Below are 15795 nucleotides of genomic sequence, written 5' to 3'. Positions count from 1 at the left end.
CTAAATCCCTTGGACCTCTCATCACCATGCAACCGCATCTCATGATAAACAGCTAGGGTTGTTTCCAGAGAGGCAGGGTACGGCTTCTGCTGATTTTCCTTGGGAGAACCCATCTGGTGCTCACGTCTTCATCTCACAGCTGGGGTGGGGGGCTTGACAGCAGGCGACACAGTGTCCAAAATGAGCATGGTTGGAGGCCCATGTGGATGTGGGGTCCTGGCATCTTAGAGGAAGATGCTATTCAACCCTTTGTGCCCTCCCCATGGCACAGCAGCCAGGCACACCTCCAAATAAAATGCCAGCCAGGGTTACCTCTGACTTTCACAGCCAACGCAGATAGCCAGGACACATCTCTCATGAAGTAACTCCGGTGAGGGGGTTTCAGTGCCAACCACTGGAATTCCTACCGTTCACCACTGGGTAGGGAGAGGCGAGTGAAATGTGTGAACTGAAATATGCTAATGTGGCAGGGACCCCCGAACCTGTCCTTCATGGAGCCCTGAGAGTAGAACACTATCTGGTAGCACAGGCTGGACACAAAACACCAGGAGCAGGGGCCGCTGTTGAGGGCAAAGGCAACTTACCTGTGCGAAAAATACACTCATTTGAATAAATTGGTTCTAATAAATGGCCTTCCCAGGTGGTGTTAGAGGTAAAGAACCCACCTACCAAAGCAAGAGACATAAGAGATGAAAGTTCAGTCCTTAGGTGGGGAAGATCCCCTGGAGGAGGGCATGACAATCCACTCCAGTATTCTTACTTAGAGAATCCCATGGACAAAGGAGCCTGGGGGGCTACAGTCCACGGGGTCCATGGTGTCGCAAAGTTGGACACAACTGAGCTGACAGACACACACACAGGAGGAAGAAGTAGATGCAGCAGCCAGAGAACCCCAGAAGCACCAGAGACCTGGCTCTGGTGGGGGTGGTCTGGGTCTGAGCCCTTCTGAGGAAGACACTGGGGTGGGTGAGTCTTCAACAGAGCATAACCATTCACAGTCAGAAACCTGAGGCTCTGGGAGTTAAGGGTGGGGATACAGGCCTCCCAGCTGGCACCAAGGGCTACTTTGAGGGAAGCATGAGACCCAAAGTCTAAGTGGGAGGGGTCAGGGGCAGGGCAGGGCAGGGCTGCACCAGAGGTCAAAATGGGCAATGGAGGCAGAACCTGAGGCCATCTGCAAGCGTTCAGGCTGATGGAGAGGAGGACTGACCAAGGAGGGTAAATAGGCAATGCCCCCAACAGCTGATTGTGAAGTCACTCAGTCATGTTCGACTCTTTGCAACTCTGTGGACTGTAGCCTACCAGGCTCCTCGGTCCATGGGATTTTTCAAGCGAAAGTACTGGAATGGGTTGCCATTTCCTTCTCCAGGGGATTTTCCCAACCCAGGGATCAAACCCAGGTCTTCCACATTGTAGGCAGATGCTTTACCATCTGAGCCACTAGGGGAGCCAACAGCAACATCCCCCCAAGCTGACCTGGTGCCCCAGTACTGTCCTGAGCCATAGCCCCTCATCCAAAGTCTAGATCAGGCTCCCTGACCTATCCAGCCTTGCTGCACCCAGCGCAGTGCAAGTGGCCAGCAGAGGGGCAGACTCTGTGGTGCATCAGCACCAAGGACAGTGCACGGCCAGCTCAGTCACCATTCCTGAAGAGGACCATCTGTTCGCTGCTGGAATGAACTGGAGGGACCCGGCAAGCCCAAATCCAAGCATCTGTTCACTCCAGCAGTCTGGGCCTGGGCTTGGTCTCTGGCGGAGAGACAAGCTTTTCTCCTGGGAAGGCTGACAGTGGTCCTGGCAGGGTCTGGAGTCCACCCTCATCTCCTGGGGCACCCTCCTGTGCCATACCCCCTTCTCAGCCTTTCTAAACTGTCCGTGGCATGCTCTAATGCAGGGCTGGAAGCTATTCTTGGTTAGCTTCCTATCACCACATGGCCGTGCCTTTCTTAGTAACCAATTAGCACTGACCGTGATCTGAGTGCTTTGGGGTGCAAACCCCGTGACTGCCTCTGTCACGCTGTTCCATCTCCCAATCTCATGCTCAGCAATGTGGTCTTTCTCTCTGAACAGAAGCTGTTGCTACATATTCTCCTATGGAACCCAGAACTTCCTGGGGAATGTTATGTGAATAACCGATCCCCTGGGATGTGTCTCAAGTTCCTGGAATATGTAGGGGATGCTGACGGTGTTCAGGGATGGAAGATGCAGGGGGGCAAGCACCGTGCCCCAGTCCCCCACCCACCTCTCTGTTCCCTGTAATCTGCCCTGGAAACACACTGCTGACACATTGTGCTGTTCGAGTCAAAGCAGTGCAATTCCAGCTCCACACACAGCAGGCACCCTCTTCCTTGGCACCTGTTCTCATAGACGCTGCCCACTCACCCCCTGGTGCTCCCACTCAGGAGCCTCTGCCCTGGCCATCCACCTGAGATGCTCAGGGCCTTCCCGATGTCCTGCCCCTCAGCCCTCTCAAGGCTCCCAGCCCCCTGATGGCCCAGCTCTGTCCCTCTCTCGTCACCATCCTCAAGCCAGGTCCTTCACTTCCACCTGTTCTCCTGGCCCTGTCACAACCCCAGATCCCGCTGCACACTGAGGACACCCACGACCTCTATGTTCAGCCCACCTGATTGATGGATTCCCCAAAGCCCCCCTCAAAGTTCCAGGCCTCCCCATTTATCACCCACAAGGGAACCTGTCCCCAGGAAGCCTGCCTGGGACTCATGGGCTGGGCAGGTGCCTCACTAAGCACCCAGCCCCACCCAGATGGATGGAGAGTCTCTCCCTCTAGAACGAGGTTCTCCATGCAAGCTCAAGTCACTTTCATCTCTGCACCCCAGGGCTTAGCACGTGACAAGGGCAACTTTCTTGGGCCACATGGAGGGCTTGCAGATGCAGCCAGGCCAGGAGATCGGGAGTGGTGTTGGTGGGAGAGTGAACTCTGAAGGAAGGCAAGTTAAGTTCAGAAACTCTGGAGCCACCACCCTCATAGGGAGGGGGGTTGCCCCACACCCGCTAATGCAACAGCAGTTTCTTTACAGCTCAAAGCCCCAGTGTACACAGAACTGCCTTGAATCACAGGAACACCCCGAAAGTGAAGTCAACTTATGCTTAACAATCTTTAAAAAAAAACAAAAGACATCAAAGGGAACTTCCATAAATCTAACAGTGAGTCAATAGGACTTGCTGCCCAAACACAAGCTCTCACGATCTAAACTTCTCAAATTTATGAACTCTTCTGGGGAAAAAATAATGTTCATGAAGGCTTTAAAAAAGCACATATATGAAATGGAATATTACTCAGCCATAAAAAGTGATGAAATTGGGTCATTTGTAGAGATGTGGATGGACTTACAGTCTGTCATACAGAGTGAAGTCAGAAAGAGAAATAAATATTATGTATTAATGCATATGTATGGAACCTAGAACAATGGTACAGATGAACCTTTTTGCAGGGCAGGAATAGAGACACAGACGTAGAGAACAGACATGTGGGCACAGTGGGAAAGGGAAGGTGGGACAAATTGAGAGAGTAGCATTAAGGTACATATGCTACCCTGTGTAAAACAGATAGCTAGTGGGAAGGTGCTGTACAGCATAGGAAGCTCAGCTCTGTGCTCTGTGAAGACCTAGAGGGGTGGGCTGGCGGGATGGGAGGTTCAAGATTGAGGGGGATACATGTATACGTATAGCAGATTCACTTTGTTGTTCAGCAGAAACTAAGACAACATTGTAAAGCAACTATACCCCAATAAAAAAAATATTAAAGCAGTTCATTCTCATTTGTCCACAGAATTAGTCAAATAGAAGTTCCTTCATATGCATATAATAATCATATCTTCTTTTTATACACATGTAAGTTTTATTTTGAAAAGCAGCTTTTCAAAAGTGTTTTATTACAATACACACTTACTTTGCTATAATTAAGAAAAAGTAGATTACGCTTAAATCTACTGGCCTTATTAGCATGCATTTCTTCTCCAAGACTGTCAAACTTCCAAATAATTATTTGCAAAATGGTTATTCACAGTGAACTGCCAATCACACCAAGGGCCCCAAGCTTTCAGAGAAGTGTCATCAGATTCAACCGCCCCTGTGAAATGCACTCAGTCACTGCCCCTCGCTGCTGGGCTGCCCCAACCACTGGCTGCTGCTGTCTGCACTTGCCAGCAGTACCAGATGCCTGTGACTGACTGAAACCACCTGGGGAGGGACAACAGTCTCAGGGACCACCCCTACCCGAGCAGATCCAGAGCAAGCAGGGAAAGGACCCAAGCTCTGCTGTGGAGCTGGGTGTCTGCTGGGAGCCCTGGCTGCCAATCAGCCTCAACAAGATTGCCTCAGCATTTACTACAAGCATCCAATGGGTGAACAGGAGTGGTAAGGAAGTCCACATATAACTGAACACGTGGAGAGCTGGCTCGAGTTCTGACCTGCGGGCTGCACAGACACCTTTGCTCTCACCCCCTCCCTCCGCTTCCCCAGGGCCAGCCAGAATCTTACCTCCTCTTGGGGCCACTTAGGCCTCTCTTCCTGGGTCCTGGTCTTGAAGCTCCTCTGGGCATCGGCAGGGTGCTTGGCCTCGAGGGAGGTTCAGCAACTTGGGCCTGCCCTTGTGTCTGCTGGGGCCACGGCCAGACTTGGCAAGTGGGCAGACCTCTGGGGAGTCGCTGGCCCTGGCTCTGTCCACTCCTCCACCACCTCCTGGCACTCATCCATCTCCAGATGGCATCTCTAGGTGGGCCAAGTAGCCCTGCCTGTTGCAGTCCATCCCCTGCAGGTAGCTGTTGTCCTTGGGGCAGTAGCGGATGTAATAGGTGATGCCCTCCTCTTCAGGCAGCCCTCGTCATAGTCCTCCTCCTCCGAGGTGTTGTTTACTCTAGTTGGAGCCAAAGTACCCATCAGGGCCGCCCTTCTGGGCAGGCAACGGCCTCTCAGGCCACAGGGCCACTAGCTCCAGTCCAGTGGGCATGTACTCTTCCAGGGCTAGTTCCTCCACGTCCTTGCTCTTGGGCTCCAGGCCCGGTCTCACCCTGTGGTCCAGCAGGCTGCTCACTGTGCTCTGACGCTTCCAGTGGGCCATGGTGGGGCTCATACGGCCATTGTCACCAGGCGGCAGCCACTGCAGGGAGGAAGGATGACAGGAGAGTCAGAACCTGGCCCGTTCAGATGACAGGACACCCCACCTCAGCTGACTCCGGTGTCAGGACCATTGCATGCCCTGCCAAAGAGACATGAGGGCACCAGGGCTGGAGGAGGAAAAGGGGACCCTGGTGACTCCCCAGGACACATGCTGCTTCCCCTCAACTCCCTGCTCATTCATGACTTCTCTTTTATTTAATTGGCATACAGTTAGCTAACCATGCTGTGTTAGTTTCTGGTATATAGAGAGTGATTCAGTTATATACATATAGGTATATATATATATATATATATTCTTTTTCAGATCCTTTTCCATCATATATTATTACAAGATATTGAATATGTTTCCCCATCCTATACCACAGGTCTTTGTTGATTGTCTAGTTTATATATAGTAGTGTGTATCTGTTAATTCCAAACTCCCTATTTATTCCTCTCCCTACCCTTTCACCTTTGGTAATCATAGTTTATTTTCTATGTCTGTGAACCTGTTTCTGTTTTGTAAATATGTTCATTTATGTCATTTTTAGATATGATGATATTATATGATATTTGTCTTTATTTCATTTCATTTACTTAATATGGTCATCTCTAGGTCCATCCATATTGGTGCAAGTGGCATCCTTTCATTTTTTATGGTGGAGTAATATTCCATAGGATATATGTACCACATCATCTTTATTCATTCATTTGTGGATAAACATTGAGGTCATTTCTACATTTTGGCTACTGTAAATAGTGCTGTACTGAACAACAGGGTACATGTGTCTTTTTTGGATATAAGCCCAGGAATGGGGTTGCTGGATCATATAATAGCTCTATTTTTAGTATTTTAAGGAATCTCCATACTGTTCTCCATAGTGGCTGCTGCTGCTGCTGCTAAGTCACTTCAGTTGTGTCTGGCTCTGTGCGACCCCATAGACGGCAGCCCACCAGGCTCCCCCGTCCCCGGGATTCCCAAGGCAAGAACACTGGAGTGGGTTGCCATTTCCTTCTCCAGTGCATGAAAGTGAAAAGTGAAAGTGAAGTCTCTGAGTCGTGTCCGACTCTTCGAGACCCCATGGACTGCAGCCTACCAGGCTCCTCCATCCATGGGATTTTCCAGGCAAGAGTACTGGAGTGGGGTGCCATTGCCTTCTCCAATAGTGGCTGCACCAATTGACATTCCCAGCATCAGTGTAGGAAGGTTTCCTTTTTGCCACACTCTCTCCAGCATTTATTATTTGTGGACTGTCTAACAATGGGCTCTCTGGCCAGTGTGAGATGGTACCCTACTGTAGTTCTGATTTTCATTTCCCTCATGATCAGTGATGCTGAGCATCTTTTCATGTGCTTGCTGGCCATCTCACTAATGACTTAATGAAGATGGTTCCTAGGTGGAAGAGCCCAGGTGACCGAGGCAATGGTCATAAGATCAGGTTATTTACTCTCAAAAAGAAAAAGAGAAGCCTTCATTCCAAAAACATGAAGCCAGGGAGGAGGTGTCCTGCCCTTCCAAGTCTAATCTGCTGCCCCTGAAGCCCATCTCCAGTCTCCCTACCGCTCCCCTCTGACTCCCAGCACACACAAGCCTCTGCTTCCTCTTTGCTCCAAACAACACCACTGACGGGATTTGCCAGGAACCGTCCAGGCTGAGTGCCACACAGACACTGGATGTGAGCCCCAGCCTCGTAGGCTTGATGTGGCAGGGGTCCAGGATGAGGGGACACCAGAGAGAGGACGGCACTGTGGGCCACCACAAGAGGGAACCCAGGAGGGTGCAAGGGATGTAGCTGCCACTTCAGGGGTACAGGTCATGGTACTGCAGGGCATTGCAAAGATCCCATGGGCCCAAACCAGGGAGGTCCTGAACCCCACCATCCAGAACCCTACATTTCATCCCACAAACCATAGAATCCCTGGGCAATTCTCAGCAGGCACAAGACTTACAGGATTTCTCTTTCAGCCCCTTGGGGAGACAGTGGAGGATGAGTGCCTGGGGGAAGGGAGGTCAGTGGAAACCCTCTTCCCATCCTCTAGAGAATGTGAGCAGCTCATGTGTGGTCTTGTCTCTACAGCATCGCTAGATGCTGGCAGATCCACAGTGCTTCCCCAGAGCAGCTCACACACCAGACGCAGTCCCACAGCAGGAAAACTGTCACTGAGATGGACCCTGCAGGGTCTGAACATCCTCCTCAATCACCCCAGCCCCAAACCTGAAACTGATGGGAACATTTCAGAGACCTGCTCCCAGGGAGAGGCAAGGTGTCCAGTGTTTCCTAGAACACAGGTGACCATGAGGATGCACCAAGAGTACAGAGCATCACTTTACAGCAGACTTCCCATGTTCGCTTTGCCGCGCAGCAGAAACTAACACAACATCGTAAAGCAATTACAGTTCAATAAAGAGATGAGAGAGGAGAAAAATGAAAACGGTTATAATTTTTAAAAGGCGTAACCTTTCTGGAAAGTAATTTGCAAATGGAAATTTAAAGCCTTTCAAAAGATGTATGCCCTCTGGTCTGGCAATTCCAAATCTAGGAATGTACACTAGATAAACAATCGTGTATATGCACAAAGATATAGCCTAAAAAGGATGTCCATCTCACCATTACACTGTTTAAAATAAGGAGAAGCAAAATTATTTAATGTCCAATAACACACAATTTGTACATTACAATAAAATAGTTTGATGAGTATTACAGTCATTAAAAAGATTACAACCATTTCATGAAAAATACAATAAGTAAAATACACAGGTTGTAAAATACTATACTCATTTATGAAAATACATATCTATATTAAATAAATGAATTTGTGTAAAAAACAAAACGAATCAAGGTTACAGATGGTGGCCAGACCTACCCACTCCAAGGGTACATGTCCAGTCCCTCTCATGGGGAGTTTGTATTCCTGGAAACTGGGGCAGTGGCACAGCTCACAGGCCAGGAACTTCCGAGTGAACACTTCCTGCCCACCAAGCGGCGTGCAAACATGTCCCCTGAAACAAAAAGATGTGGCCTAGAACAGCCCACCTCTGTCCACATTTAAAAAATAGAAGCTTTTTCCTTCTTCAGCCTCAACAAAGAAATCCAAGTGGCCAAGTCACTGCAGCTAGTCTGCTGAAAAAATCATCTCACGCCCTACTCCATACTGTCCAACAGTGATGGCATTTTATACACATGACATCAGGTCTTTTCACTCAAGATATGTCTCCCTGTTTATTCAAGCCTTAAATGTCAACAGCACTGTGGATTTCTACATAGCTGTAGACACAGGAAGCTTATTCTAAGACATATGTTTTTGTAGCCATGGGAACAGATTTTTCTCTTATATATCTGTTCAGTTCAGTTCAGTTCAGTCACTAAGTCGTGTCCGACTCTTTGCGACCCCATGAATCGCAGCACACCGGGCCTCCCTGTCCATCACCAACTCCCGGAGTTCACCCAGACTCACATCCATCGAGTCAGTGATGCCATCCAGCCATCTCATCCTCTGTCGTCCCCTTCTCCTCCTGCCCCTAATCCCTCCCAGCATAAGAGTCTTTTCCAATGAGTCAACTCTTCACATGAGGTGGCCAAAGTACTGCAGTTTCAGCTTTAGCATCATTCCTTCCAAAGAACACCCAGGGCTGATCTCCTTTAGTTACTGGTACATTAAAAAAAAAAAAAAAAAAAAAAACAAAGAAAAACTCTGATCTTGTATCAGTCTTTTTATTTATTTATTTTTGACTGTGCTGCATCTTACTGCGAGGGCTTTTCTCTAGTTACAACGAGTAGGGGCTACTCTCTAGTTGCAGTGCATGGGCTTCTCACTGCATCGCAGTGGCTTCATTTGTTGGGGAGCATGTGCTCTAGGGTTCATGGGCTTCACTAGTTGAGGCATGTGGGCTCATTAGTTTTGATTTCCAGGCTCTAGAGCACAGGCTCAATAATTGAAGAACATGGGCTTAGTTCCTCCACAGCATGTAGGATATTCCTCAATCAGGGAACAAACCCATGTCTCCTGCAATAGCAGGCAGATTCTTTACCACTGGATCACCAGGGAAGCCCTAAAAGCCCATTTTGAAATTCTAATACTTATAGTTGACCATTTCTCTTTTCCAGCATTCTGTCTGGCTGCCCTGACCTTTCAGTTACATGATGGAGGTACTGGGGCATCCCTGACTTTTTCCCAGTTTTGGGAAAAACTTTTTCCCAGTAATGAAAATGCCTTTACTTTTTAAAAATTTTCATTGTAGTTGCTTCACAGTGTTGTTAGTATCTGCTGTACAGCAAAGTGAATCAGCTACACGTTTACATATACCCCCTCTTTTTGGATTTCCATTTAGGTCACCACAGAGCACAGGACTGTCATGCAGGCTTCCCAGATGGTGCTAGTGGTAAAGAACTAATCTCCCAGTGCAGGAGACATAAGAGATGGGGGTTCAATTCCTGGGTCAGGAAGATCCCTGGACGAAGGCATAGCAACACACTCCAGTATTCTTGCCTGGATAATCCCATGCACAGAAGAGCCTGGCTGGCTGCAGCCCACAGAGTCAGAGAGTCAGACATGATTGAAATGACTGAGCACTCACACAAAGTGAAGTGAGTCAGAAGGAAAAAACAAATATCTGTTAAGGAAAATGCCCTTATTTTTTAACTAGGGCTGGTCCATGGTAAGGTAGGCATGACCCTCACCTCAGGTGCAAGATTTAACAGGGTGTCAAAGGCTCCAGTCCATGGGGTCGCCAAGGGTCGGACACAACTGAGTGTGTCCGACTTTTCACTTTTCACTTTCATGCATTGGAGAAGGAAATGGCAACCCACTTCAGTGTTCTTGCCTGGAGAATCCCAGGGACGGGGGAGCCTGCTGGGCTGCCATCTACAAGACTGAAGTGACTTAGCAGCAGTAGCAGCAGCAAAAAACTCAGGAATCAAAACAGATACAATTTTAATGCAAGACTTTTTTTAAAAAACTAAAAATTAATGCAAAATCATCCACGATGAACAAGATATTAAAATGTTCAAGACAAGATTGATTATTACTGATTTGTTTCTTTGGGCTTCAGGCTCCAATAGGGCTTGGCTGGCCCCTGTGAATGAACCTTTTTTTTTTTTTCCTAAGCTTTCCCCATTACAGACTTCCCTGGTGGTTCAGTGGTAAAGAATCCACCTGCACAATGCAGGAGACATAGGTTCGACCCCTGATCTGGGAAGATCCCACCTGCTGTGGAACAACTAAGCCCAGGAACTGCAACTACTGAAGCCTGAATGTCCTAGAGCCTGTGCTCCGCAACAGGAGAAGCACTTGCAAGAAGAAGCCCTCACACCATGCTGGAGAGTAGCTCCTGCTCACTACAACTAGAGAAAAGTCCATGCAGCAATGAAGACCCAACGCAGCCATAAATAAATAACTAAATAAATAAAATTATATACAAAAAAGAACCCACTTTCCAATGTAGGGGACTAGGGTTCAATTCCTGGTTGCTGCTGCTAAGTCGCGTCAGTCGTGTCCGACTCTGTGCGACCCCATAGACGGAAGCCCACCAGGCTCCTCTGTCCCTGGGATTCTCCAGGCAAGAACACTGGAGTAGGTTGCCATTTCCTTCTCCAATGCATGAAAGGGAAAAGTGAAAGTGAACTCACTCGGTCGTGCCCGACTCTTAGCGGCCCCATGGACTGTAGCCTAGCAGGCTCCTCTGCCCATGGGATTTTCCAGGCAAGAGTACTGGAGTGGGGTGCCATTGCCTTCTCCAAATTCCTGGTTGGGGAACTATTAATAAGATCCCATATGCCAAGAGGCAATTAAGCCCGTGCCCCACAACTAGAGAAAGCCCACAAGCTGCAACAAAGAACTGTCACGGCCAAAATTAAAAGCAAAGTTTTCCCCCATTAAATACAGTGCTGTTGTCGGCTTTTCCAGTGCTTGATGGTGCAAACCATTCTCTCGTCCGTGAATACAAATGGAAGGACCCAGGCTGGCTGCCCAGGACGGAGGTCTCATTGTTGAAGGTCTGCAGAATTAACCTATGGCACACTTGTGGTGTAAGAGAAAGTCTATTAAAGATGAAGCCAGGAGGTCCTTGTTTCAATTCAGACTTCCATTTACTGTCAGACCCTGAGCATTATATTCAATGAACAGATGGATGGCCTGCCCATCCTGGGAAACTGGAAATGATGGTCCTGACTGCTGGGCTTGAACAGGAGTGAACAGGAGAACAACCCACACTGGCCTCAATCCTATGAACGCTTTTTTTCCCTACTATCTACAAGGAGTGGAGAAACATTTTTTTTTTACTCTCTCAGCCGCACCACACGGTATATGGGATCTTAATTCCTTGACCACAGATTGAACTCAGGCCCCCTGCATTGGCAGCGCTGTCTAAACCGCTGGACTGCCAGGGAAGTCCTGAGAAACATTTTAAGTGAAACATGAAGAGAAGGCAGTAGAAACCCTCTATTAAGTATTATTTAATGGCTATATAATGTTTCCTGTCCCAATAAATGTCGTCTGACTCTTCCCCTATTAAATACACGAACTGTGTCTTATTTTTGTGTAATAAATAGTGTCTTGGTGTTTCCGTAAGGATATGCTCCAGGCCTTTCTCTGCCCTCCAGGACTTTAACCAGGACCCTTAAAACACTTTTTTTTTTTTCCCAATGCAAGGTCCGGTCCTCAGAAAAGGCCTAGGAGGTACGGGGCCAGGAAAGTGTTCACCACCTCTGTGGTGGGGGCTGTAGGCAAACATGTTGAGGGTCTCTGCTTATATATATAATTGAAATATACTTGATTTACAATGTTGTATTAGTTTCTGCTGCACAGTAAAGTGATTTAAGGTCTATATATATTTTTTCCATATTCTTTTCCATCATAGTTTATCACAGGATATTGAATACAGTTCCCTGGCCTACACTGTAGGACCTTGTTGTTTATCCATCCTAGATATCATAGTTTACATCTGCTAACCCCAAACTCCCAACCCTCCTCCCCCCACCCTCCTTGGCCCCACAACTCTGTTCTCTGGATCTGTGAGTCCATTTCTGTATTGTAGATAGGTTCATTTGTATCACATTTAAGATTTCACATATAAGTGATATCATATGGTATTTGTCTTTCTGTCTGACTTACTTCACTTAGTATGATAATCTCTAGGTCCATCCATATTGCTATATGCCCATGGGCCCTGCGTGGGCACATTGAGGCAGCTCTGCCTTCCTTATTGTTGTTTTCAGTCGCTCAGTCACGTCCAACTCTTTGCAACCCTATGGACTGCAGCATGCCAGGCTTCCCTATCCTTCACTATCTCCCAGAGTTTGCTCAGACTCGTGTCCATTGAGTCAGTGATGCCATCCAACCATCTCAGCCTCTGCCTTCCTTGGGATGCAACTGACACCTCCTCCCTCCCCCTCCCTCCCTTCGGACACTCCCCCTCCCCAGTTTCCTTGCAGGGTGCTCCCTCAAAAACATCCACACATATTTAATCCTGTCTTGGGTCTGCTTCTCAGAGGACCTGACCTAACACAGTTCCTTACAGGAAACAAAACAGAATAAAAGTGACATACACAAAAAAACAAACTCCAATACCCTTTAGAAAGCACAGAACCAAAGACACAAGTATATTTATGGGTAAATTTACAATAAAAGTTCTAAGAAAATATGAGAGGCAGTGACTATTGTCGCAGGAAGGTGAGAAGCTTACATCAGCTGACTGCCCAACCTCAAGACTTTCTGAACCTCTTTTTTTTTTTTTTTTTTGTCAAAATAATCCTCAAGCAAAAAAACAACAGCATAAGGCAAATAGTTTAGCCTACTATGCTACATCACTTCAGTTGTGTCCAACTCTTTTGCGACCCCATAGAACATAGCCCACCAGGCTCCTCTGTCCAGGGGATGGAGTGGGTTGCCATGCCCTTCTCCAAGGTATCTTCCCAACCCAAGGATTGAACTCATGTCTCTTTATGTCTCCTGCACTGGCAGGCAGGTTCTTTACCACTAGCACCACCTAGGTCCTGATACATGGCTATTAAACACCCTGGCAACCCCAGCCAGGTAGATAGACCTTGCCAGCCACCCGAGGCCTCCCTAATGCTGCTCAGACACCAAGACCTCACCCTGTGTGCCCTGACCACCTTGCCTGTGTGGTCATCACTGCCTCACTTCTCCTTAATCATTTTCCACTGAGCACCCAGCCCTCAACATTGATTACGTCACCTTCAACCCATCGGCTTCTATTTCTCTATTTACCTTTGCAATCTATTCACTGCAGACACTGAATCATTTGTCAGGAGGGCATTTCCCTTGATTGAGATTTTGATGACTGTCCCTACAGCTGAGAACACCATCCCCTGACCTCTGCACTCCAACAGACTGGTGGTGGGAAATGGAGGCTGAGTCGGGTTCAGATTAGAATCCGGAGGCAAACGACTTTCCTGGCAACGTGGTGCCCTTCCTCAAGAGGCAGGAGCTCTGGACACCACTCTCTGCTACATCTCTGGCATCAGCACCACCACTCAAGGTGTCCATTCATGCATCCACATGCTGGACCCCTTCTGAACACAGAAACCCCCTCACCTGCTGCAGGGCTGCCCGGTGCTGCAGCTCGTACAGGGAAGCAAGACAAACAATTCAGTCTTTTCTGTTATTTACCAAAGTTCAAAAAATCATTCTCCAAAGGTGACCAATTAGGTTTTTTTTTTTCCTCAATATCATTCAGAAGTTACAGAAAACTCTAATTTGAAAAGATACATGCACCCCAGTGCTCACTGTAGCACTAGTTACAAAAGCCAGAACAAAGAAGCAACGTAAATGTCCATCAACAGAGAAATGGGTGAAAAAGATGTAGCACCTATACACAACGGAATATTACTCAGCCATAAAGAGAATGAACTAATGCTACTTGCAGCCACGTGGATGGACTTAGAGATGATCGTACTAAGTGAAGTCAGAGAAAGACAAATACTCTATGATATCACTTATACAGGGCTTCCCAGGTAGCGCTAGTGGTAAATAACCTGCCTGCCAATGTAGGAGACATAAGAGACAAGGGTTTGATCCGAGTCAGGAAGATTCTCTGGACGAGGAAATAGCAGCCCACTCCAATCCATCTGTAATGCGGAAGACCTGGGTTCAATCCCTGGGTTGGGAAGATTCCCTGGAGAAGGGAACGGCTACCCACTCCAGTATTCTGGCCTGGAGAATTCCATGGACAGAGGAGCTTGGCAGGCTACAGTCTATGGGGATGCAAAGAGTCGAACACAACTGAGCAACTTTCACTTTTCACATTTTTCTAATATTCTTGCCTGGAGAATCTCATAAACACAGGAGCCTGGTGGGCAACTGTCCATAGGATTACAGAGAGTCAGACACGACTGAAGCAACGTAGCATGCACGAACACATAACTTATATGTGGAATCTAAAAAAAGTTACAAACTTATTTACAAAACAGAAACAGACTCACATACATAGAAAACAAGCTTATGCTTACTAAAGGAGAAAGGGAAGAGGGATAAATTAGGAGTTTGGAATTACCATATACACACTACTATATATAAAATGGATAATCAGCAAGGGCCTCCTGTATAGCACAGGGAACTCTACTCAATATTGTTAATAACCTACAATGGAAAAGAATCTGAAACAAAATAGATAACATGTATAAGTGAAGCACAGTGCTGTACACCTGAAACTAACACAACATTGTAAATGATCTATACTTCAATTTTTAAAAAAAAATAACTCCAGATTTAAACTTCTTAGATGCATTTCAATCTGCTGCAGTTTTTCCTCTTGCTGATGTCCAAAGTGTCCCATCTTTGGTCTCTTCAAGTCCCAGATCCTTTTAATACCATTCCAGTGGGTCTGAAGGTTCCTCTGCTCTGACAAAATATTCCAGGTATAACTTGTACAGTTCCTATTCTTGACCCAGAATCTGCCATTTTTCCGAGGAGTCCTAGTTTCCTTTAGCAGAAAACTGAATTTCAAACCCACCATCAAGGGGCCTGGGTATCTTTCTGCTGTTGGTGAGGCCACCATTTCCAGGCCTCTCTGGGTAATAGAGCTGATCAGAGGAGATAATATTTAATGGGGAGAAAGTCTCAGTTTCACAAGATTAAAGAGTTCTGAACATGGATGGTGGTGATGGCTGCAAACAACATGAATGTACTTAATGCCACAGAACTGAACACTTAAAAACAGTGAAAAGAGTCAATTTCATGTTGTATTTTACCACAGTTTTTTAAAAAAGCACTGAATACATGTGATTTATACAGTTTTCACACAAACAGTAGGATACAAATTTTATTCCAGTTCTCACAGGCTATAAACTAGGAACACTGGAACAGATCCAGGGACATATGACAAAGTGCAAAAAAAATTATATGTTGAATTGGTTCATAGTGCTTTTCAGGTATATTATATACTTCTGCTCTATATGTTTATTCTATTAATTATTGAGAGTTTGATATTGAAACTCCAGCCAAAAATCTTAATTTAGCTACTTAAAAATTGTAATATACAGTGGAACTATATATAACTTTGTTCTGTATTTTCCAAGTCTCCTGTAAATGTGTTATCATACTTTCAAAATTTTTTAAATAAAAGAGAAATATATAAATACAAAGCATTGAAAATTTTTTCCAATAAGCGAGTCCCACACAAAAGTTAACACTGACCAGGAAATGAGGGTGGTACCCAAA

At 46.7% G+C, this 15795-nt stretch overlaps 1 protein-coding gene across 8 annotated transcripts in view; it reads right to left on the bottom strand.

Moving 5' to 3' along the window:
- The window catches only part of LOC113879511, an 89761-nt gene that overhangs the window by 45435 nt on the left and 28531 nt on the right, over positions 1 to 15795 (bottom strand). For all 8 annotated transcript variants that reach the window (XR_003507354.1, XR_003507358.1, XR_003507359.1 and 5 more), the window contains exon 2: positions 4501 to 5119. Coding sequence is in view for 3 of the 8 variants with exons in the window: in XM_027521061.1 (XP_027376862.1) it covers positions 4501 to 4712 (212 nt within the window). In the remaining 5 variants the exon portion in view is untranslated. The remainder of the gene's footprint in view (positions 1 to 4500; positions 5120 to 15795) is intronic.

The sequence above is a fragment of the Bos indicus x Bos taurus genome, chromosome 21 (assembly GCF_003369695.1).
Source record: "Bos indicus x Bos taurus breed Angus x Brahman F1 hybrid chromosome 21, Bos_hybrid_MaternalHap_v2.0, whole genome shotgun sequence".
In the NCBI taxonomy this organism is placed as follows: domain Eukaryota; kingdom Metazoa; phylum Chordata; class Mammalia; order Artiodactyla; family Bovidae; genus Bos; species Bos indicus x Bos taurus.
The sequence above is the reverse complement of the archived record's forward strand: the minus strand, read 5'-3'. Positions and strand labels throughout refer to the sequence as shown.